Here is a 26,866-nt window from a genome sequence, read left to right on the forward strand (position 1 = left end):
CTCTGAATTTGACACTTATCGTATTGACCAAGGGATCTTAAGACATAGGACAGTGAGGAGAACCCCTTGGCAACATGGGGTTGCTGAGAGAATGAATAGAACTTTGTTGAAGAAAGTTAGGCACCTACTTTTCACCTCAAGGCTGCCTAAAACTTTTTGGGGAGAAGCCTTAACCACTGCTGCCTACCTTATCAATAGGTCCCTCTCTAGTGCTATAGAGTTCAAGTGTCCTGAAGAGAAATGGACTGATAAGAAGCCTAGCCTAAATCACTTAAGGGTTTTTGGGTGTGCTGCCTATGCACACACAAATGATGGAAAGTTAGAGCCAATGTCCCTTAGGTGTGTATTTCTAGGATACCAAGAGGGGACAAAGGGGTATAGACTTTAGGAAAGAGAGGCATAAGGGGCCAGGGTTATAATTAGCAAGGATGTGGTCTTTAATGAATCAGTTTTTCCTTGTAAATCTACTAACCCCATTGTAGGTACCTTAAATATTAAGACAGCAAATCTGAACCAAACTGGTACCACCAAAATTGAGGTGGAGCTAGCAATTCATCACACAGATCTGCCCAATTTTGATGAAGGTACTACACCTGTAGGAATGCAGCAAGATGTTGCTACTGTGCAAGACCTTGAAGAGGCAACAGAAGAGATTGGTGAAGGGTCTCAACAAGAGGATCTTGCACATTATTAGCTTATGAGGGACAGAATCAAGAGGGATATAAGGCCTCCTGCAAGATATAGTTATGCAGAACTTATCTATACGACTCTAATTACTAGTGGTGAAATTCAAAGGGCTGAACCTGCCACTTATGAAGAAGCTATAAGTTCTAAGGACAAAAAGCAGTGGCTGGCTGTTATAAGTGAAAAAATGCACTCTTTAAAGGTGAACAAAACCTGGTCATTAGTTCAAAAGCCCAAGGATCAGAAGTATGTAGAGTGCAGATGGCTATTCAAGATAAAAGAAGGCATAAACCCTTCAGATCCTCTAAGATACAAGGTCAGGTTAGTCGTAAAGAGCTACACACAAAGAGAAGGTATTGATTTTAATGAAATTTTTTCCCCGGTAGTTAAATTAAAACAATTAGATCGATGTTGTCTATTGTTGCTCACTATGACCTAGAATTAGAGCAATTAGATGTTAAGATTGCATTCTTATATGGTGAACTGGAAGAAACTATTTTCATAAATCAGCCTATTGGTTTCATTGATAAAAACTTGCTTGAGCATGTGTGTTTACTACATAAATCACTTTATGGAATTAAATAGTCCCCTAGGCAATGGTATAAAAGATTTGACTCTTTTATTGTTGGGATTGGCTTTAATAGGAGCAAATATGACAATTACTTTTACTTTGCACTTACAAATGACATGCCTATATATTTGCTTCTGTATGTGGATGACATGTTGTTGATTAGTGAATCTAAGTCCAAAATAAATGACTTAAAGGCACAATTGAGTGCTAAATTTGATATGAAGGATTTAAGATGTACAAAAAGAATCCTAGGAATGGTGATAGAGAGAAATAAGAAGTCTAATAGACTAAAAATTCACCAAATGTCATATTTGCATAAACTCACATCCAAGTTCGGAATGTCTGACTCTTTGTAGTCTTTATACCATTATCTAGTCTTTCATACTTAGCAAACTACAGTGCCCTAAAACAGAGAGTGAACTGATCAAAATGGAAAACATACCTTACTCTAGTGCAATAGGCTCCAAAATGTATGTTATGATCAATACTAGACCTGATTTGCCTTTTGCAATCTCTTTACTTAGTAGATACATGTCAAATCCTGGTATTGAACATTGGGTTGCATTAAAATGGTTGCTAAGGTACATAAATAGCACTATGCATGTTGGTTTAGATTATTGTAAAAAATATGATACACTTGATCTTGTGGGGTATGTGGATTCTAATTTTGCAGGTGATTGAGACAATAGATAGTCCACTACTGCCTACTATTTTACGCTTGGAGGAAATTGTGTGAGTTGAGAATCCTAGTTGCAACCTTTGGTTGCACTGTCCACAACTGAATTTGAATATGTGGCAGTCACGGATGCTTTCAAGGAGGCCATATGGCTACAAGGAATCCTACAAGAAGCCAACCTGTTGGATGGACTTGTGACTGTCTATTTGAACAATCAAAGTGCCAACCACTTGAGCAAAAACCTTGTGTATCATGAGAGAACTAAGCACGTAGATGTGAGGTTTCATTTTGTGAGGATCTCATTTCAAGTGGACAATTACGCCTGGAGAAGATACAAACTGAGGAAAATCTAGTAGATATGGGGACCAAGGTTGTGACTGCATCAAAGTTCAAGCATTGCTTGAACTTATTGCATATAAGGTAACGCATCAAAGCTGAGAAGGAACATTGAGATGCTTACTGCACTAATGGAGGGTTGTTAGCTTGGAGGAGTTTGTTAGCTTCAAGGTGGAGAATGTAAAAGTGTGAAGCTAAAAAACCACAACCGTATAAGTTTAAGTCTATTGTTGCCGTTTTGGTTCAAGCTTCATGCAATCCTGATGGTTGATTCAAGGTTCATCTAATGGCTGAAATTTCCCTGAAAAGTCAAAGGTATAAAAGAGGGCAGCTCTCCAATTAAAAGCAATAGTGAACAAATCAGTTTTTCTTTTCTTCTTCAACTCCGTAAAATTCTGCTTTGTTGGGTTCTTTACTTTACTTTGACTCTTGTAATTTTGATGCAATCAATTGGGTTGTTGAGTGAAGGTGGTGTTTCCTTCACTGGTAGAGAAGCTTAGGGAGTCTTTCTCTTGGGTTTAAAGGTTACAATAAAAGAGTTGAGTGATAGATTAGCAAAGTGATTTGGGTAGTGTTTGAGAATCTGAAATTGTACTCTACAAACAATATTGATCTTTTTAGTGCAGCGAGCCTTGGTGCTTCTGAGCTCAACGTGGACGTAGCTTACTCAAATCTTAAGCAAGTGAACCATGGTAAACTCTTGTGTGTGTAGAGGTGGGCATTTGGGACTGGGCCCAAAAGCCCAGCCCCAAAACCCGGTCTTTGGGACTAGGCCTAAGGAGGAGGGCCCGAGCCCTCCATTGGGCCCTTTTCCAAGGCCTGGGCTTAGTACTGGTCCCAAGCCTGAGCCCAATTTTTTTTTCAATATAGTCCCTATCAAATTACATAAAACCCCCTATCAATTTTAAAATAAACATAAAATACGAGGGTTAAAATAGAATTTTACAAAATTTATTAAAAAAAGTTTTAAAATAACTGTTGGCTGCTACAGGCCTGCAGCAGCCAATGGTTATGTTTTTATTTTTAACCCTTGGCTAGCAACGGTCACAGCCAATGGTTATAAGTTATAATATAAATATTGCAACAGCCAACGGTTATGTTTTTATTTTTAACCGTTGGCTGGCAATGGTCACAGCCAACGGTTATAAGTTATAATATNGGTTGCTAAGGTACATAAATAGCACTGTGCATGTTGGTTTAGATTATTGTAAAAGATATGATACACTTGATCTTGTAGGGTATGTGGATTCAGATTTTGCAGGTGATAGATACAGTAGAAAGTCCACTACTGCCTACTGTTTTACGCTTGGAGGAAATTGTGTGAGCTGGAAATCCCAGTTGCAACCTTTGGTTGCACTGTCCACACCTGAATCTGAATATGTGGCAGTCACGGATGCTTTCAAGGAGGCCATATGGCTGCAAGGAATCCTACAAGAAGCCAATATGCTGGATGGACTTGTGACTGTCTATTCGGATAGTCAAAGTGCCATCCACTGGAGCAAAAATCTTGTGTATCATGAGAGAACCAAGCACATAGATGTGAAGTTTCATTTTGTCAGAGATCTCATTTCAAGTGGACAACTACTCATGGAGAAGATACAAACTGAAGAAAATCCAGCAAATATGGGGACCAAGGTTGTGACTGCATCAAAGTTCAAGCATTGCTTGGACCTACTGCATATAAGGTAACACATTAGAGCTGAGAAGAAACATTGAGAAGCTTGCTGCACTAATGGAGGGACAACCTAGAGGAGTTTGTTAGCTTCAAGGTGGAGAATGTTAAAATGTGAAGCTAAAACGCAGTGTATCAGTTTAAGTGAAATGCTGCAGTTTTAATGTTAATAGTTGAAGCCAAAAACGCGTATCAGCGTAAGTGAACTACTGCAGATTCAAGTCATCTTGCAATCTTGACCGCAGATTAGAGGCACATCTAAGGGCTATTATTTCACTTAAAAGTCAAGGTATAAAAGAAGCAGCTTTTCATTTTCTGCTTCAGCGCATAACAACAAAATAGATCTCTTCTCCTCGACTCTGTATTTTTTACTTTGCTAGGGCTGTTTTCTGCTTATTCCAATTCTTGTAATCTTTGTACAATCATTTAGATTGGTCAGTGAAGGTGGTGTTTCCTTTATGGGTAGAGAAGCTTAGGAAGTCTTTCTCTTGGGTTTGAAGATTATGGTAAAAGAGTTGTGTTAGATTAACAAAGTAAGTTGGGTTGTGTTTGAGATTCTGAAAGTGTACTCTGTAAACATTGTTAATCTTCTTAGTGCAGCGAGCCTCGGTGTTTCGGAGCTCAACGTGGACATATCTTGCTCAAATCTAGAGCAAGTGAACCACGGTAAAATCTTGAGTGTTTGTTTGGTTGTTTTTTGATTCCTTGTGTGATTGATTGGTAGATTGGTGTTTAGTTTAGTCTCAAATCGTTACATGGTTAATAAATAATTGATTAACTATATACAAATTAATATGATGCAATTTTAGAAGCAAGGTTTCTCCTGTAGCATGGTTGACTTCCCCCTTTTCTTTTTTTGGCTTGAAATTTCGTCGGTGATCAAAATATATAGCACTTCAGTTTACTGAACCTTAAATTCTTATATATTCTAACCATTTTGGGTTAGAATAAAGAAAACATTTAAATTACAATTGGAGAGTTTTAAGAAAATTAACCATAAATTAGCCTAAAAATAAGCCAAAATTATTCTCTATAATCATCCCTTGAGAAAATTCCTGCAAATTTTTTCCCAACACTTTCTATCTGGTTCAGCTATCTCCAACCCAAGCTTCGCTTTATCAGCGTAATCACTCTGCAATTAATCATTAACATTAATTAATATCAAAAACCAACATGATTATATAAATTAATTAATCTACGTTAATTAATTTGTTAATTAAATAATTACTACCTGAATGCAATTGTTATTTAGGAGGCGATCAATTAGATTATAAAGAATGTCTTTTGTGTATTCAGGATGGCCTTGAATCCCAAGAATATGATCTCCGATTGCAAATATTTCAACTCCTGTTTTGTCCGAAAATGCTATCACTTCTGCCCCTGATGGCACCTCCCAAACCTCATCTTGATGACACTCTATTATCGAAAGAAATTGTGGGATTTCATCTCCCAATTCCTCCATGAAGCTACAACTTCTCAAATCCCTCACCATTCTCACTCGCCTCAGCCCAATATCCCATCCTGTATAAGCCTTTCCAACTTTCCCACCCAATGCCCTACACAAAACCTGAGAACAAAACCATAGAATCACATAAAACTTTTGTAAATTATCGGCAAAATTTTCATATGCCAATGTCTGCATTCTTTTACAATACTTTTCGCCAAGAGTTAAAGAAGGGTTTGTTAAAATTTACTTTTAATAATCTCTTTGAATTAACAGTTTAAAATACGAACACTCTACAGGAGAGATGGATTTATTTATTATTAAGCGTTCGTAAAATCAGGGCGTTCCGCTGAAGAGAATGAAATGAAACTGAAGTTTGAAATTTGGTTACCTGGTGACCAAAGCAAATGCCAAGAACTTTTTTCTCCATGGAATCTAAAGTTTGGAGCAAGAAGCAAAGTTTGAGGATCCAGTAGTCATTTCCATAGGCATTAAAAGGGCTACCACTGACGACAAATCCATCGTATTTTTGAAGCTCATTCATGTCAGGGAATTCTCCTTCAACAACTCTGAACAAATCCCATCTCTCTCCTTCTTCTCCGAAAGCCGCAATGAAGACATTGAAGTATCCGCCATAAACTTTCTTCACATAATCAGAGTCTCTTGCTGCCAGCAAAAGAGCATATCGTTTCTCTTCCATAACAAAAAAAATCAAAATTCTTTAGAATGAATTGAACTTCTTGGTGTTTGAGGATAAGAAATAATTGGTTTATTTGCACATGTGAAAAACTGAAGAATGCGTGGCCAGTTTATAGAGGGTGCCCTACTGTTTAATGAGGAGACAAAATAATGGAAAATTAATTATTGCTTGAGGTGAGTCACTAAAACACTAAAAAAAAAAAAAAGGAGGGCAATTGGGAAAATTTTTGTAATTTTGCCTGAATCGAAAGTGACAAAGGGAGAGAGAAGAAATTGAGAAATTTATTTATTTATTTATTTTTGTTTTGTTTTGAAACTATACGAATGAAGTAGGGTTTTCTAAAACACGGTGACACGGTTATGTCTCTTTCGTGGTATGGGCAATTCTTTCACGTTTATAATAATGTTGTGTTAGAAATGAACATGTGATTTTGGATCAATGATAGTAACCTTTGCACTAAATTTATATAGTTAAGTGATGTGTCGTTATTATTGTATGAATGTTGTAATCGATATTATTGTGATGAGTGATGTAATACGACAATCTAAATGAATAGCATATCAATGGATGTAAACTTAAATTGAGCATATATACTTCATGTGGGTTACCGGATAGTATATTTTCGTATTAAGAGTCAGTTACAGGTTTAGTTGTTAGAGCAAAGTATTTTGTATATATATATATGCTTTACTGTTGCGACTCAGATTAAGTTTTTAAGCTAATAAAATCATTTTTCTCTCAAATCTCTTTCGTTAATTCCTTAAATGCATATTTCAAAATCCTTTCAAGTCTTTAGTAATATTGAAGTATAATTGTTCGTAATCACATTCCTCTTAAATGTAACGCAAATCCTACTAAGTACAACTCTCCTAATAATTGTTGAACTTGTAGGAAGTAATTAAAACTTATGCAATCAATAACTTAAAAATAAATTATAGTTATTTTTATCTTAAATGATGTGTAAACTAATTTAACATATTACTCATGTGGTTCATCACCTTTTCGTAATTTTTTTTTTTTTTTTTTTAAATTCTATGTTCTCCTACTAAACGCATTAGCTAATTTAGCCTTTTTTTTTTTTTTTTTTTAAATTCTATGTTCTCCTACTAAACGCATTAGCTAATTTAGCCGATTTTGTTCCACCGGAATGTAAGGCTCAACGCAGGAACTTGGCGTCGATGTTCTCGCAATACATCGATGCCAAACTGTGTCTACAATCTTAAATGGTAATACTTAACGCAAACTGGTTTTTCTATTTTGATACTTTCTTCCACTTGAGGAATTTAAGTTAATTAATTTTACCACCATACTTCATCTACAAATTAAATCAATCTTAATGCATGATATATGGGGTTTTCTTTTTTACCGATTTAGTTGAGTTTCTATGGCTTGTGTTGGTATATGTTTAATTTCTAATTGCTTCTAATTTATTCCCAATATTTCTAATTTGATCTTCTTCACAATTTACACGCACACAATCAGTGGCGGATCCAGGATATTTGCCCAGGGGGCCTCCACAATTCCTCCATTGTTTGTCAAACAACTAATGAAAACTTTAAAAAAAATTACCAAACCTTAAGCAAAGGATATAATACAATATCAAAAATTTGAAAGAAAATAATGCAATAACACAATACTTTACTACTTGAATAAATCTATGAGAAGCAAAACCTTGAGCAAATTATGTTAAAAATAACATCCAATTCACGAGGAAACATAAGAAATTTTTTACGTGGAAAAATCTCTTCAATTAAAGAGAGCAAAAGACTACGGGAATCTAATGATCCACTTCAATCCAATATAATTAAAAGAGTTTACAACAATCACAATCTACAAAAAATATTCTACAAAAATTTCTTATTTCTCCTCTTTTTTTATTTATTTTTTTTTTCGCTCTCAAAGATTATAATATAAATTTTCATGATTTTGATCCGGCCTAACCTAAGCTAAAGTCAATCAAAACTTAAATTAAATCAACGTTGCCTTGACTTTTAATATGAATTAATAAAAAGGGGGAAATTTTCTTAGTATAAACATAGATAATAACTCAAACTTCTTAAATAATTTTGAGCAGTCAAACGGTGACGTTTGAAATGTAAGAAAGTGATGGGTGAAAGATGAAGAATAACGTTCAGTAAAATATAGTTAAGGTTTAATTTAGGAAAGCATGCACATTCTTAAACACAAAACACAAAACAAACTCACAAGATCCATGCATTTTTCTATCAAATTAGAATAAAAAACCTTCAAAAAATAAGCATGATTCAATCCTAAAATAAATTAAAATGAAATGAACAATACACATACTTAAAACTGATAAAACAGAAAACGAAGTTAATTGTGATACCTTGTTTAGTGAAAACTTCAACAATTTCAGTCTTTAAAAGTTTTAAAAACGAATAATATAGAGAAAATAAAAGACAGAACGAGAGAATAAAGAATTTTAGGGATAAAATCATAAAAAATAGGTAGATGTAGAAAAAAGTGGTGAGAGTTTTAAACTTTTAATATGATGTAAGCCTGTAATATATATATTAATAACAAATTTTTTATAAGCTTGGATATATGTATAATATTTTTTATTATTATTTTTTTAAAATGTGAAAGATAGACCTGAATATATATATTAATAGAAATTTATCTATGACCCATATAAAATTTTTTTTTTTTTTTTAAATGTGAGGGTAGGCGGGGCTGGGTCCGCCCCTGCACACAATCATCTTGTCGGTCTTTGAATTAAAAAATAAATAAATAAAATTTCCAATGCATGATTTATCCGGGTCCGTACCTGTTTTCTAATTGCTCTTAATTATCAAACATATTAAGGAGCCTACAGAAAATAAAAAAATGTAAACCTCGTTAATTGGCACAGGCTGGATTGAAGTTCTATTTTCAAGTCAAGTTTTTTTTGAGTTATACCTCCCTGGTATAATACAGGCTGACTTTCAAATTACATTCAACTTTCAAGAATGGTATTTACTTTGAAGAAAAATGGAACATATATACAAAATTAAGTCATGCACGAACAATTTAGTTTTGTGGAAGCCTTTTAGAACAATTCAACTTGAGTTCCTAGATGAAACGTATTGAGCCCTTGAAGCAGGCTATATACATTATCTAGACATCTTTCAAAGGGTCAAATTAGAAGAAAGTGAAAGCCAAAAGAATACTACTATTATTCTTTCAAGAATCAAAATTTGAACGTACAAGAGAATTAAAAACGAATACGTAATTTATTCTCCAACCCATGTCAAAGCGCCACGCCATTTTGGCGTGGTGCTAATTTGGCGTAGCACTATAGCGCCACACCAAAATGGCGTGGCACTGTAGCACGAATAATTTTTTTTTTAATTTTGTTAAGTTAATTTGAGTATTAAATTTTACACCAAAAATCACACCAAATTTGATTATTTGTATTTAATTTAATTTGATTATTATTTATAATAATGATATAATTCAAAAAATGATGAAAAATTCAAAATAGAATTTTATTCAATGCAAATATTAAACTAAAATAACTCAAAATAAAAATTAACACTAATTTAAAAACACTAAAATTAAAAGAAAATACAACATAAACTAAAATAACAATTTAGTATTCNTTCAAGTCAAGTTTTTTTTGAGTTATACCTCCCTGGTATAATACAGGCTGACTTTCAAATTACATTCAACTTTCAAGAATGGTATTTACTTTGAAGAAAAATGGAACATATATACAAAATTAAGTCATGCACGAACAATTTAGTTTTGTGGAAGCCTTTTAGAACAATTCAACTGAAGTTCCTAGACGAAATGTATTGAGTTCTTGAAGCAGGCTATATACATAATCTTGACATCTTTCAAAGGGTCAAATTAGAAGAAACTGAAAGCCAAAAGGATACTACTATTTTTCTTTCAAGAATCAAAATTTGAACGTACAAGAGAATTAAAAATGAGTACGTAAGTGATTAATTAATAGCTTGCCGATATGCTCGATTCTCTTCTTTGGTCAAGAAAATAATTTATTTTACCAGCATTCAGTGTTTTCTAATAATAAATTAAAGTTAAATTTGTAAATTAAGGAGACAGCTAGACTTGTGTAGGATAATTAAATAACTAAAGCTTATATAACAATAATTAATCAGTAATAAAAACACAGTTTCATCTTTTAATTTTAACCAGCATCATATATAGTTTATATACTATTATACTGTTAAGTTGTCGTATCATTTAAAAGTTTAAACTTGGAGGTGAGGGCTCAACATATATATTATAATATATTGATATAAATCTCTAATCTAACTATAAATTATTAATTACATACGCATGCATATATATAAATCGACTTAAATATTTTTGGGTAAACCTGTTAATTCTTCTCCTGTGATTAAACAAACTATTTATAGTTTTTTTTATTTTTATTTTTATAAATTTAGAATGAATTAAATGATGATAAAATGTATGTGAAGTTGAAATATGAAACAAAATAATGAAGCAACCAACTGACATTTTAAAAAACTAAATTGAATTGCCCTTTTCGTTTTGAAGTTTAGAATGAAATATTAAATAAGGAAAGAATTAAAAACAATGTATCTGATGTTGAAATATGAAACAAAATAATAACACACATAATTTATGTTTTGTATATGCCCATTTATAATATTTTGATGTCAAAATATATGAAGTGTTTTTTATTGTTTTAGTTTTTGAAAACGACGGGTCATGTGTCACCCCATTTGAAACGAACTGAGAAAGATGCAAAATGGAGACCCTGTTAGTGGCAACAAATAAAAGATTCTGACAAATCCATCCTAAACCATTGAAGATTAAGTACCATGTTCTTATTCTAAATCACTAAATTAAAATTCGGATTCAATTGCCCAAAAATCATACAGTATCATTCCCAAATTTAAACCATTAATTTTGCTTTCATATGAAGCTGATTCTTAAGCCAATTTGCTCCAGAGTTACCACTTTTTTTTTTTTTCTTTCTAAACTTTAACTATATCCATGTGGACAATTTGAAGAATTCTTATGATCATCTTGTACATTTAGAGAAGAAATTTAATTTCTATGGCTAAAAAATTCAGATTTCTTGAAATATAAGTTAATTTCCATATTGAGTATTAACACTTAAATGCACTTGCCAGCCGTGACCAAGAATAAAGGTGTTATTCCAAAGGATCCCAAATTAAATTTTTGTAAGATTATGTTCTCTTCTTTGACAATCACCATGCAATATGTCAAATATACTTACAAAAAGGGGACCAATCAAGCTTTTGTAGATTTATTTGGATCTACTAGATATTATTCCTTTTACCTACAAACACGAATAAAATATTCAATATATATAATCTGTACAATTACGAGTCACAAAATAAATAGACTATTCGTCTCTTCCGTAGATGTTTATATATATATATATTTTAAACGTAAATCTCATTAGTTGTCAATACAAATATTCGTAGTTGAGCATTTCTAAACAAATAGATGTCTATATATAAAAATGTTAACTTAATAGATGTTTAATAAATAAACATGCATGATATGTCGATTAAAAAAAAAAAAAATTATGTTCAAAAGCTTTAAAACATAATTTGCATATAAACTTTTATAACGCCACTTTATGATGGACATTAAAATGACCTCATGAGAAGTCTAATCCATTACTATGTCTCTAGAGGTCGATCATGTAGAGTCGAATTTAATTTATTGCTTTAAGAATTTATCACATGTTAAAAGTGAAATATTGAATCATAATTAGGATCGATCCTTCACAAAGAACAGGAAAACGAATATAATATAAGAATAAAGAGGTGGCAAATTTTTGTTGTGCAATTTGACCAAAACCTCTAAGAATATTTTTAGGTTGTCTTCCAAGTGAAACCGTGAGCTGCAATTTGACTTATATAAACTATATATATAAGTCATTGCAATAAATAAAAATACGGATCTTACACGGATCTAATTAAAATTTCAAGTTGTATTAGATTAAGTTGGTTCATAAATAAAAATATCCTTTTGGGATGCCCCATGAATTACGACCTTTTAGAATAAGAAATAAGTACTTATTTATATAAGCATATAGATTTTGTAATTTTTTTTTAAATATATAACTATTCTCTAATGCACATTTACGTTTCGTTTTTGTTTTTGTTTTAATTCTATATTTTGTTTTAATTCTATATACCAGTTAGTAGTCTATTATATTAGATAATGCTAAAAACCATAACAATAAATATAGGTTAACAATCAAATCTTACAAATTTTCTCTCATAATTCCAATGTGTTAGTTGATTTTTGTTTTCTGATAAATTTTTCTGCCAATTGATGTTGTCTAGGGTGTAGTGGAAGTATCACGTTGGGTTTATGAGATTCATTTGTTAGCATAATAGCTCAAACCATAAATATAAAATGTTTTCTTCTAATAAATAATGATTTAGAAAAATTAGGACATCTATGTCTACATTTGAAAATTCTCACTTGTTAATGTTCCTATTTTTTTTTTTTTTTAACAATTTAAACTCTTGTTTATTAAAACCAACGTAAATATTAGAGAACGACAAAGTTTCAATTTTAATATTAAAAAAAAGACAAAAATTTTATCTTCTAATAGAGAAAATAAACAAGATTGTAATGTAGGAAATCTTTCTCTCTTATCATGTTAATACTGTTAATTACGTACATATAATAACAATGGAAATTAATTAATCAATTTAATCGAATGATTGTCGTGAAATCTGGACAAATAATTTTAATTTCTCCTCTCACAATCATAATCCAATTAACACGTTTATTAATTGTCCACTAATGCTGTGGTTATAAGTAATAAATTTAGCCTTTTATAATTCTAGCTATTTGGCTGTTTTCCAAATCGTTTAATCCGACAAGAAAGCCAGAAAAACATTTGCTATTAATCACGTGAATCATCTCGGAATTATACGACAATAATTCATCAAACAAAAATTAAATAATGCGTGCACCGAACGAAGCCCTGCATTAATTTTATTTGTCACTTTTCTTTGTTTATTATGTAATGTCGCTTCCTATTAGATATCTGAAGTTACGTATCAATTATTAGAATAATATTGCATCACATGGAAGATAAGATATGGTTTCGATTTAAATATTTTTATAATATACAATATAATATGATTATTTGGTTAAATAATTTATCAGGTTCCTGTTTGACGTGAAGAGAGGATTTGTATAATATTATAATAAAAATCTTAGGGTGCGTTTGATAGTGGATAATCTCATTATTTCAGTTATATTACTCGTATTATCATGTTTGATTGTTAAGTAATAAAAGATTTTGATAATATTCTAATACTAATAATAATGATTGTATGTTATATATGTAATAATCTGAATACCACTTATTTCTTAAATATTCTAAGATTATTTGATAATCTTAATTTTGTTATAATTTTACTCCTAATTAATAAAAAAATTGGACAATAATGCCCTTATTTTAAAAACAATATACAAAAATATTCATGAACTATTTTATTTTTATATACAAGATTTTTAAGACATTATTACCTTTGTATTTCCACCAAATTATATCACCAAATTAATACCCCCAACCACCCAAGACCATCAAATAATATTGCATCACGTGGACTGTCGGAAATTCACCCCATCACCACCTATCAAACCTCCTCACTCTCCTCTACAAAACCTTGTCCTTACTTTCCTCTTCTTGTCGTGCATCGGCAATGGTGGCTAATGCCGATTGTGGTCTTGGGTGGTTGAGGGTATTTTGTTAAATTTTAAGCTTTTATTGTGGTTAGAGTGTTTTAGCTAAATTCTTAAATGAAAGAGGTTAAGAAAGTCCAAATATTAATAATAATGATAATATAATAATACTATTGAAAAAGAAGGGTAATTCTGTGAAGGGTTTCTCCTAGCATTCTTTTATCCCCCAACCAAACATATTAATTATTTATATCCACTAATTTATTCCAATCTAACCAAACATATTTAATATAACATTTCTATTAATCTTCAATATAATTCACCTTCCCATTAATATAACATTCCCAGTAATATAATATTCTCTGAACCAAACGGCCACTTAAGTCCATTCATATCACCAGATTTAAATCTTATCGGTATAAAATTTGATGACATAATACAGAAAAATCAATGATGCAAAAATGTTTCTGGACCATATATTATCTATAAAAAATTGAATTTATAATCATTTGAATTGCGGACACGGAAATTCTTAAGAATCTAGACCTCTAATACATTAAGACTAAAAATAGGTTGACAAACACTTTTCACTAACTTTCTCTTATAAACGTGACAAGACAGCTCACAATTGGTTAGCTCATATTTAGTTAGACGGGATCGACTATTGGGCTGATGAAACCCATTGCGAGCTAACACGTCACATTTGTAAGAAAAAATTAGTGAAAAATGTTTATCAACGTACTATTACTCTAAAAAGTTTAGACTTAGTGGAGGTTGATATTGAAGGCGTGCACTCAAAAGAACAAGAATAATTTGTGGAATTTTTTTTTTTCTTTTTGATAATGTTTTAATCCTCATAAAACTTTGTGTTACATTAATTTACTATTTTTTTTTTTAAATGTAGATATTCACACGTTTAATGAATTTTTGGATTCCTTGTTTTTACACGTTTTAGTTCATTGCTTGCACCACTTTTCTTTTAGTTTATAATTGGAATCACGTCAATTCCCATTATCAATTGTTTTTTTAATAATAATTAGTCATATGTGAATAACACGTGACAATAAATCATTTGAGATGAAGTTTTTGAGGATATCATTTAAGAAGAGTAATGCGTTTGGTATACTTTTCATACTCTATTCTATTATACTATTCTATCCAATCCAGTGAAAAACGTGTTTATTTTAATATTGACCGTCCAATTTAAAATCAAATCATATTCTATTTAACTCAAAATATTTAACAATTACCTTTCACAATAAAATTTTATAAATTAACAAACCCTCACCCACTTGAGCCACTATCATCTGCCAGTAGCTGCTGCCATCGCCTGTGTCGAACCAATCGTCAGTCACAAAATTAAACCTAAATACCGTAGTTAGCGGTATGCAGGGTCGAATCCATAGAGAGCAAGACTAACAACCTAATGTATATTTGAGTAGCGGAAATGAAATTAGCAATTCGATTAATTAAACTAAACAAACTAAATGCAAATAATAAAAGCGTGAGATTAAAACTAATGAAGAATTTATAATAAAAACGTTGTCACTACGGTTTTGGTTCGACACGAGACCAACTCACACAATTCTCCTCCACCCTCTACGATCCCCTAAACTTACAAGGCAAGGTAAATCAATGAAATGGCTTTCCGGCACTCTAGGTATAATCTATCCTATCTCATCCGATCACTCAAGTTTGATTGGTTAAAGACTATCATTGAATGCCAATAAACGCTACAAGACAATACCACTAGTTGGTATGCGATTAACAAATACAATTTGTTAACACGTATCTTCCAATCAACCAACTTCACAATAAACGCAACAACAGTAGAAATGAAATTAAATCAAAATACAACTCAATTACAATCGATGCGAAGTAATGAAAAGCAATATTCATCATTTAATTATATCAAACCAATGTCTATCATTCAGTAAGTTTTATGAAAACATTTAATCACAATGGACAACTATATTCATCACAAATTATGCTCAAACCATATTCAAGTATCGAAATCAAACATGAAACGAAAACAAATATAATTCAAAACACAATACTACCAAATGTCCTACAATCGGGCTCATCCAACTAGTTGAGAGCTGATGAGGAGAGCAGTGGAGTCAATCTCGATCTCGCCTATGCCATAGCAAACAACCAAGAACTCAGCCGCTCATGGTAGTGTCGATAGAGGCTAAAGCGGTGGAAACGAAACTGATCATGGCAGAGAGGAAGTAATCGACAACGATATGATGTGAAGAAGGGGCGAAAATGACCAACAAATAGCCTGGAATATGAACAGTCGCACTCGCAAGAATACATTAGTTTTCCGGTGAGTCTTCCGGCAAATGTTGGCGAAAATGGGATCCAAAGGTACCAATAGAAAGCTCAGGTGATGGGGAATTCATATCAGGTCCTGGGGAGATGAAAGGTGGCCGAAAATGGGAGAGATCGCAACTGGAAGGTGAAGAGTCGCCGCGGCGGCGGTGATGGTGGATTCCGGTGGTTTTGGCAGCAGCTGAAGCTTGGAATGGGTAGATCTAACCGTGCGAAAGCTAGATCAACCACCAGGGAGATGAAACGTCATCGAAAAATGGCGAAATCACGGTTGGAATGTGAAGTGTCACTGAAAAATATGGCTTGATTTGCAGCGGTGATGCATTATCACGGTGGGGTCGTGCTGGATGATGATCCTTCGCGTTCTTTTTATACACAAAGTAAAAAATATCACTTTGGTCCTTGTATGATTGAAAAGTGACAAAATCAACCCTTATAAATATGATAGTTTACCCTTTAAACAGCACAAATGAGACAAAATCACCCCTAATCCATAAACCACAACCTAATATCAACTCATACCCTTTCCAAAATCATTCCAAACATGTTAAATTCGTAAGAAAAATACAAGAAAGCGATTTTTGTGAATAAATTCATAATTTCTTCAATTATCTTAATATGATTTCATTTTAATCACACATAGGGTCTTTTTATCACCAAAATAGAGTCACTTTCATGACTCTAACAGCCTGCCACCGAAATGACGCATGATCGGTTGGATTTGGTGAATCGTGCGTCGATTTTGCCTTTTCCAGCCAGATCTATCTGGCAGTTGGCAACGGCCAGATTATGGCCATTACTGACAGCTAGTTTCTGGCCATAGATCTGGCCGGAAAAGGCAAGATTGACGCACGACTGATCATACCTAGTTGATTGTGCACCATTCTGACGACCGACGGCCACCGTTTGATGGTAGTGGCCGACTGTTGGAAGTCGATTGGGTGAGTGGGGGTGTTTTTTTTAATTTATAAAACTTTTATTGTGGGACGGTGTTTACTAAATTAACAAATGTAGGGGGTTAAAAAGTAATCTAAATATTTTTAGAAAATGCTTTCCAATAATGTATCAAACACATTCTCTCAATCATATCCTAAAATGTATTTAGAATAGGATTTTACAAATCCTATTTAAAAAACTGTACCAAACGGGTACTATTTTAAAATTTTAAAGTATCGATTTAATTAGAGGATAACTTTGCCCAAACACTCCATATATAAGTGATTTTCATTCATTGAGCTCCATTCACTTGTTAGAACCAAATATTAAAACAAATAAACTATAATCTTCACCTTCCATTCTCATTTCAATCTATTCCATTCAACAAACTGAACACTGTCGAAAGGGAGCAAACAAAAATCATAAATAAAATATGAAGATTTTCTTTTAATTTGTTAAATAATAATGTGTACTGATTGTTAGGTGATTACATAGCGGAAAACATACATTCGAAATTAATAGCATAAGAATAAAATCACATCACACAAAAAGACACGATATTTACGTGGTTCGGCATAACCTGCCTACATCCACAGATGAGAGAAATCCACTATAGTTTCGTGACATGGTATACAAGATTACACAACACCATAAACCTGGTACATAATTAACAGAGTAGAAACAATCATAGTTTCTAACCATGCTCAACCCAGTACTTAGAACGAAAACAATCACAGTTTCTAAGACACTCTACTCATGGTGTTTAATAACCCTTACATTAAATATTTCGTGTTCTTACATTCTCTCATGACCTTAAATTGATTATCACTACTATATTTATAGGTAGTATATGATATATTTTTTTTTCTAATATGATTCATATTTCAATTTCTATTAGGACTCCTAAATTCTATTCTGATTTACAATTGTATTTCTTACCAAATAGTTTTCCTTAAGACATACAATTTCAAATGGAACAAATAGAAAAGTGAATCATAATATCCCAACACTGATGATCAAAAGATCATGAAAACCACCATCACCAGTTTTTTTATTAATTATCAGGACAAGGTCAGTTAACACTTAATACTGTACAAAAGAAAGACTATTGAGTTGAATCGAAAGAAAAACAGAGAGAAAAAGGGGCAAAAACACTTTCTGATATTTTCTTAAAGAGAAGAACAGTAACAATTACACTTATATGAATTAGCTGAGTAGCTACTTTAGTAGCTCAACTGGTGCTCAAAACGACAGCGTAAAAGGACAGAGTTTTAACAAACCAAATGACAGCGTACAGAGGCAACATCTTAGCACTTTGACTTTTATGGTCAATATTCCTCCTTAAACTAAACCACTTCTAATCTAAGCAGTTTACTGGTAGCTTCTTCTTAACTAGTAGTTCAATTATCAACTTTTATTTAGGGAACATCAACTTTTATGGTCAATATTCCCTCTTAAACCAAACCACTTCTAATATGAGCTTTCACTTTGGAGCTTCTACTTAACTAATGCAGCAAATCTGAGCTTTCACTTTGGAGCTTCTTCTTAACTAATGCAGCAATTCTAGAACTGTCTGATTATTGAGAGAACACTGGAAACAAATTAAATAAAAAAAAACTTGCACAGCAGGTTCAAATGCTTGTTCATTTTGCAACCAACAACAGATCAAATGCTTATTCATATTGCAACCAAAGAAGACTGGATCAAACTACCATCAAACAGCTGGACTGCATTTTCTCACTAAAGAACGAAAAAGTTGAGCTGCATTTTCTCACTAAAAAAATCGGCAAAAGCAGAACAACACAAGAAACTTCAACTTCAAATCTGCATTTTCTCACTAAAGAACCAAAAGACTGAAACTGCATTTTCTCATTGAAGAACCAAAAAGGCTGAAACTAATTTCTCACTGAAGAACCAAAAAGTTGAAACTACATTTTCTCACTGAAGAACCAAAAGGCTGAAACTGCATTTTCTCACTAAAGAAAAACTTCAAATTTGAACTTTCAAATCTGCAGAAGCAGAACAACACAGGAAACTTCAACTTCAAATCAGCAGTTTCTCACTAAAGAACCAAAAAGCTGAAACTGCCATTTGCAGACCATAAGAAAATAAGCAAAATAGTGCACCAGAAGCTTGCACACAGACCAATTAAAAAAAAAAAAACCTGGATCAGACTGATGATTGCAGAGCATCAATAAAAAAACTACCATTACTAACATACATCAACCTCATGTGCAGCTATCAGTAAGTAATATCACACCAGAATCACACTAGAAACTTTCACACCACACCAACCATACGACCATACTAACATACAACAATCTCACACTCATTTGCAGCTATCATCAAGGGATATCAGTAAGTAATATCACACCAGAAACTTTCACACCACACCAACCATACGACCATACTAACATACAACAATCTCACACTCATTTGCAGCTATCATCAAGGGATATCACATTCAGTTTGAACCTTAACTCATTAAATTGAGCAGCTGACAGTGCCTTAGTAAGAAGATCAACAATCTGTAAGTTGGAAGGAACATATTGGATAACTACTTTCTTTGCCAAGACTTGTTCGCGAATGTAATGAGCATCAATCTCAATGTATTTCGTTCTGGCATGAAACACAGGATTGGATGCAAGTGCTCCAGCACTAACATTGTCACACCATATCACAGGAACAGTATGAAGGATAACCCCAACTCAGTAAACATACTCTGTAACCATGCTATTTCTGTGGCAGTTTGAACAACTTTCTATTTCCTAGAACTCCACTTAATCAAGTTCGGTCCTAGGTAAACACAACAGCCACTTGTTGATCTTTGATCTTCTAAATTACCACCCCAATCAACATCAGCATAGCACTCTACATGTAGATGTAGAGTGCTTGATGGTTTAAAATGAAGACCATAATGCAGAGAACCTTTTATATACCGTAACACCCTTTTACAAGCTTGCCATTGCAACTCAGTAAGAGCTTGTAAGAATTGGCTTAGCTTATTCATTGTGAAGCTGATATCCGGCCTGGTAAGAGTTAGATATTGTAATGCCCTTACAATACTATGGTATAATCCAAGATCTTGAAAAAGTTCACTATCTGTAGAGCTAAGCTTGACATCAACAGCCATCGGAGTGGAACAAGCATGTGCTTCCATCATTTTAGTTTTTATCAACAAATCAGATGCATACTTGGACTCCTTTAGGTGAATACCATTTGAATTCCTAGTTGCTTCTAGCCCTAGAAAATACTTAAGAGAGCCAAGAGTTTTTAATGCAAAATGATCATTAAGATCCTTCATCAACCGAGCAATAAAGACCTCATCAGAACCAGTAATCAATATATCATCAACATATACAAGTACATATATATTACCAGAGACTGTGTTTGGTTTAGCTTCAATCAGTTCAGGGGACTCTAACTCTTCAGCAGAAAAAGCTAAATGACAGCCATCTTGACAATCAGATAAACAACAGGTCTAAGTGGCTGATTTAGACCTGGTGATCATAGCGTGTATATTGACAGTGGCAGAGGTAGTAGGACATGAGACAGTATTGTGTAAACCCAGACTTGAACCAGCTGAAGCACCAGTAAATTGTGAGGAAGTAAGATCAACAACAAGTGGACATGGTGAGAGAGAGCAATCTGTAGGCCTTGTAGGGACAGTAGCTTGTGAATTTGGGTTAGTGGCAGGATCAAATTCCAAAGAACCACCAGGATTGTTACAGGGTAAGGAACATTTGTCAGGAGAGTTATTAGGTGTAGGTAATGGTGTATCATTAGGTAGGGATAGGTTGGTACAACTAGTATAAGCAGAAGAATATGTATTTGGATTGAAAGCAGGAGGGTTAAGAGAAGAGGAATTCTTACCAACTATTGTATGTTCTGAAACATGGTTATCAAGAGTAATATTCACTGCAGAGGGATCAGTGACTGCTAAAGACTGCAAGGAATGAGGAACAGACTGAAAAGGAAAGGATGAAGTGTTTGTGTTTATGGAGGGATCAGTATTATAAACTGAACTAGAGAGTGTACAGTTAGAAGACTGAAAAACAGGATGTAAAAAATTAATAGCAAAAGGGAACTCACATTCACTGAATTTCACACTAGGGGTAACTACAATCTTACCATCAGGAGTTAGACACTTGTACCTTTTGTGAACCAAACTATACCCCACAAAGACACTCTTAATGGTATGAAAATCAAACTTATGTTTATTGTAACTTCTCATGTAGGGAAAACAAGTACATCCAAAGACCTTTAAACCATCATAAACAGGAACTTTGTTAAATAACTTTTGATAAGGTGACATATTACAAAGAGTGGCAGTAGGCATTCTATTTATCAAATATACAATAGTTTCAAAGGCTAACCACCAATATTGGAGGGGCATGGATGCATGAGCAAGCAATGTTAATCTAGATTCTACAACATGCCTATGCTTTCTCTCACTTCTACCATTTTGTTGGTGAACATAAGCACAAGATTGCCTAATTTGGATACCTTGGTCAACTAGGTAGGGTAGAAGAGCCTTATATTCTCCTCCCTGGTCAGACTGTAAGCTTTTAAGCTTATATCCAAACTGTCTTTCAGCTAAGTGATGAAATTTTATAAAAACTGACCTAACTTCAGCTTTGGTTTTGAGAGGAAACAACCATATGAATCTACTATAGTCATCTAGGAATTGAACGTAGTATTTAAAACCTTCAATGGATGTCATAGGGGCAGGACCCCAAACATCACTATGCACTAGTTCTAAGGGTGCTGAGGCATGAGAATGTGAAGCTGGAAAAGTATTGTGATGTAATTTGCCTAATTGGCAGGCATCACAGAAAGTATCATGAGAGCTATTTGAAGTGTTTAGTTTTGTAGGAAACTTGATATGCATATTGTTAGTATGTGATGTTGAACTTGTGAGTGAGGGTGCCCCAACCTTTTGTGCCAAAGTAAATAACCATCAGTGTCAACACTCACTGTCAAGCAATGTGGAGCAATGGTATGTGTATGTGTAGTGCAGTTCTCGATAATAGGTGTGCAATTATTGGCAGCAACAAAAGCAGAACACAAATAAGAAACATATGAATGTGCAGTACAATTTTCGGTTGTAGATGTGTGAGTATTAACATCAGTAGAAATAGAACACAAATCAGAACCATGTGTTAGAGCAGTACACATATCAGAACAAGAAATTTTATTATTCAGAGATGAACCACACTGAGCAGTATTAGGAACATTGGCTACATCATCATTATTTATGTTAGACACATACTGATTACCAGTATCAGACTCAATGTATCTAATAGAAGTACTACAGATTTTATTGAAGTCATATTGACCTTGACCATTAGACTCTACTGACACAAAAGAGGCATCAAAGTGACCTTGATCATCAGGTCGAGTTGAAACACGTGAAGAACCAGACTCAATTGAAGTAAATGAATTTCTACAATGTTTTGAAATATGTTGAAAGTCTTGTGAAGCAAGAGCAGGAGTATTGGTAGAGGCTACATTAGATGATAAGGCAGTGGCAGATAACAAATGAGGGATAGGTAATGACTGGGTAGAGGAGGAATTTAGCTAATACAAACCACCTTTAAGGTCCCCTTGCAGTAAAATTGCTCATGTGTACTTGTCCTTAACAACACAGCAGTTAGAGTCAAATTCAACAATAACATTGTTGTCTTTAGTGAATTTAGAGATGCTAAGTAAGTTTTTTGTTATCTTAGGCACACATAGAATGTTTTTAAGGTGTAAACACTTAGAATGAAAGGCACTTGGAATAACAGAATGGCCAATATGAGAGATAGGGGGATACTTACCACTGCCTACTTGAAGTTGATCCTTTCTAGAATAGCCTTTGCTGAGATTCAGATGATGGAAGTCTGAGGTAACATGATCAGTTGCTCTCGAGTCCATATACCATATTGGATCAGTGGGTGTGAGTGATGTGGCAAAAGCAAACTGCTGCGGTTGAGGAGAGGACTGGGCAGGAGATGTTAAAGGGTGATACTGTGGAGCAGGTGCTGAGTTTACATAGTAAGCTTCGCTTTGGCTTGGCATCTGTTGACTAGGAACACCAAAACCATTAGCTGTAGCATTATCAACAGACAAGGTAACACTAGAATTAAATCTGTTAGATGGAGTGCCCAAATGAGAAGAGTGAGTCTGTTAAGCATAAGGTAGTTTCCCAAATCCACTGTATGGACGATTGCCAGATGTATACAGTCCAGTGTTGTTCAACTGAAGAACATTATGGTGAAAGTGGCTATTGGGTTGTGAGTGAGTAAAATTTTCATAAAAGGAGCTTGGCTATTGTGATGTGTTTGCTGTAGAGGATTGAAGCAATCCATTATAGGCAGGATTGTACCTATGATAACACTGACTAGCAGAATGTCCTGCTTTGTTACACAATTGACAAATCAACTTGCCTCTCCCAGAATTTCGACCTCTGCCCCTACCATATGACATCCTTCCAAAAATAGGTGGTCTATTATGATATATAGATTGCCCAAGACTTTACCCAAAATTCTGACCAAACTGTTGAGGAGCAGCTAAAAGGGGATATTAGGGATAATGAGGATTACCTAGTGATATTAAGGTAGGTGTAATAGGATAAAGGGAACTAGGCACTTTGTCAGGTTGTGAACCTTCTACCTCAGGTTTGGAAACACGATTTGTGTCACTGGTGGAACCATGTGAACTGTTTAAAGTAACAGTTGAGGCTATATGTGCTGAACAGTTGTACAAATCTATTGCATTGAACTTTTCAAGTCTTATTTCATACTTCTACAGTAAAAATTGAGCCTCTTGCAGTGTGACAGAATCAAATTTTGACTCAATGCATGATGTTAAATTTACTACCACAACATCAAATTCAGGTCCTAGCCCATCAAGAACATACTGTAAGAGATCTTCATCAGCAATTACCATTCCACTAGCTAACAAACTTTCAACAATTTCTTTCATTTTCTTAACATAATCACCTACACTTAGATTGCTTGCCTTTTTGTGTAGTTTGAAGAAGATTCTTAAAGTGTAATGCTCTAGCCTTTGAGTCAGTAATGAATTCATTCTCTAAGGCAAACCATATTTCAGTGGAATTCCTACACTTCGATACATATCCAAACATACTTTCGAAAATTGAAGCCAAGAGCCAACTGACTAGAAATTTATCAGTTCGTTTCCACAATATATAGGCTGGATTCAATTGTTCATTAACAGAGACATTACTTGATTTAACCTCACCACTAATTTGACCTAAATCTTGCGTAATATCAGAATCAACAACGATAAGAGGTGAGGGACATGCAATCTTACTAAGAAGATGATCCTCAAGTTCGTGTGAACCAACGGTAGATAGTACCTGAGAACTCCAAAAGCGATAATTGCTTTGAGTGAGTTTGGGATTGATGACTTGTAAGTTGGTGGCTAGAGCTGATGAAGTTCGACTTGCTGAGTGATTCAACAATTCGTTTGAATTGTTGAGTCCATTAGTAGGTTTAGAAGGATTCGCCATTGACGCAAGTCAGTGGCTCTGATACCATGTACAAAAGAAAGACTATTGAGTTAAATCGAAAGAAAAACAGGAAGAAAAAGGGGCAAAAATACTTTCTGATATTTTCTTAAAGAGAAGAACAGTAACAATTACACTTATACGAATTAGCTCAGTAGCTACTTCAGTAGCTTAACTGCTGCTCAAAACGACAACGTAAAAAGACAGAGTTTTAACAAACCAAACGACAGCGTACAGAGGCAACATCTTAGCACTTTGACTTTTATGGTCAATAAATACTATGTAGGAATTAATTTATCAATTTTCAAGTTGACCATGGTGACGGTAATTGTTTCCTTTGACATTTTGACTTAATTTCTCAGAGTGAGAGAGCTTCAAAAGACTGCAAATATATGGAAAGACACTAACAGAATTAGTGCCCAAATGCAAGAAAAAATATAACAAAAAAAGAATATTTAACCAGGAACGGTGGTTCATTTAAGATTTTATTCGGTGGACAAAGACCGGTGGCGAATTAAAGTGGTGGAGTTTCACGTATATTAATTCTATGGATGATTGATTTATCTTTCCATAGTCTTATATTCTATGTTCTTTGTCTTGTATTTTGTTACCAGTTTCACGTTTCATTTGACCGATTCACATGATATGTTTTAAAGCTTTCAATGCTGCTATTTTGGAACCCGACCAGTGCGTTTACATTCTTAATTTCTATTGTATCTCAATTGTTACATTGATGAATTTTTGTTATGTATGTATAATGGAAAGAACAGAAATAGATTTGATGGAGTGAGGAGAAAAACTTATATGAGATAGTCTCATCTTCTCATTTGCCTTGATATTAGATTAAAAAAAAAAAAAAATGCAACAATAATATTCAAATTTAGTAATATTATAATTAGTGACATAACTAGTTAGCCAAGATCATGTAATCATTTACCCTAAAACGAAAGCTTTGTCAACTGACTAAGCTCATTTCTTTCTTTCCAAGTGTTTTTAGGCCCTCACCACCACCACCACCACAACCCCCAACACCCCCACCACCCCCAACACCCCCAATACTGAGACCAATTAAATTTATTACTATAAGAATGTTATAACTTAATAGATGTGTAGTTACAAGAATTATTGTTTTGATAGTATGGAAATGAATATCAAAGAGGTCATTACAAAATTGAGTGATTAGATTCAACAACTTCACCATACTAATCAAATGGATATTAATATCTTCCTTAATTATCTAAATGAGCAACAAGTCGTGTATGATTTAATTGAAGAAGAAATCATTATTGGTATTAGACAAGAGGAGGAAGGGGATAATCTTGAGGATGAATATAGTACGCAAATACCAAAAGTTTCGTGCCAAGAAGCTCCAAACATGCAGTTAGAAATATTTTGGCTTCAACAAGAAGGTGTCCATGTTGGCGACTTATTACATACCCTCAAGATAAAAGATATAGTAATAACTCTAAAACATAAATCATTGTCACAAACAACTTTAGATAAATATTTTATTTCATCTTAAACATTTAATGTAACATAATATATTTTTTTTAATAATATACATACAATTATTATTATATAGAGGCAAATTACTTAAGACGGGATCTAGAAAAACTATAACTTATTATAATGTAAAATTTATTCTTATTTATAACAGGTCCAAGTTGAGACCAAAATTTTTTATGACTATATAGAGTATCACTATAAAAAGATTTTAAACTAGCCGAGGGTGGGTCACCCACTTTATCTATATTTAGTTAAGTGATATTTTTTGGGAACTGATCAAGATCTTTTCCTGATGTTAAAACATTTAGGCCATATCAATGAACACAAGCTAAATATAGCTTCTAGTACAAAATACTACATGCATGAATCATAGTTTTGTAATTGATCCAAAACCCCAAGATTCTATCATTATATATAATATCATTAATAATTTATAGTACAAAATGGTACCATGCATAAACCATCGATTTTAATTGATCCAAAGTCACATGATTTTCCGTCTTCTACAAGCTTACAAAAAACGTGAGAATGCTATTTTGCCTAACTAGCCTAGAAAAAAAAAGACACCACCGCGTTGCTCTCAAAGTCATACTTCAATTTTTAATCAAAAGAATTCCGTCTCCCTCACTTTTCACATACAAATTTACAACATTTTCCTTATTGGCAGGTTTATTTTTTGTATTTTTATTTTTATTTTTGATGGATTATCAAAGTGACTCCACCCACCACATGGAAATTTCCATTATTTGACACATCTCTCATTGTAGGGAACCTTTGTGGGCTACTTCTATAAATTGGCCATCCCTTCTTC

General features: G+C 33.5%; 1 protein-coding gene across 1 annotated transcript; it reads right to left on the reverse strand.

Annotated features, from left to right (window-relative positions):
• Positions 1-4,812: 4,812 nt before the first annotated feature.
• Positions 4,813-6,176, reverse strand: LOC116121937 (gamma-glutamyl peptidase 5-like). Its single transcript, XM_031407845.1, has 3 exons — positions 5,775-6,176; positions 5,171-5,506; positions 4,813-5,071 (listed from the first exon to the last, which is right to left on the reverse strand). Exons 1-3 carry the CDS (start codon positions 6,081-6,083, stop codon positions 4,976-4,978), a joined length of 741 nt encoding a protein of 246 aa, XP_031263705.1. The 5' UTR covers positions 6,084-6,176; the 3' UTR covers positions 4,813-4,975.
• Between the last annotated feature and the right edge of the window lie 20,690 nt (positions 6,177-26,866).

Source organism: Pistacia vera, unplaced genomic scaffold (genome assembly GCF_008641045.1).
Source record: "Pistacia vera cultivar Batoury unplaced genomic scaffold, PisVer_v2 Contig129, whole genome shotgun sequence".
Lineage (NCBI taxonomy): Eukaryota > Viridiplantae > Streptophyta > Magnoliopsida > Sapindales > Anacardiaceae > Pistacia > Pistacia vera.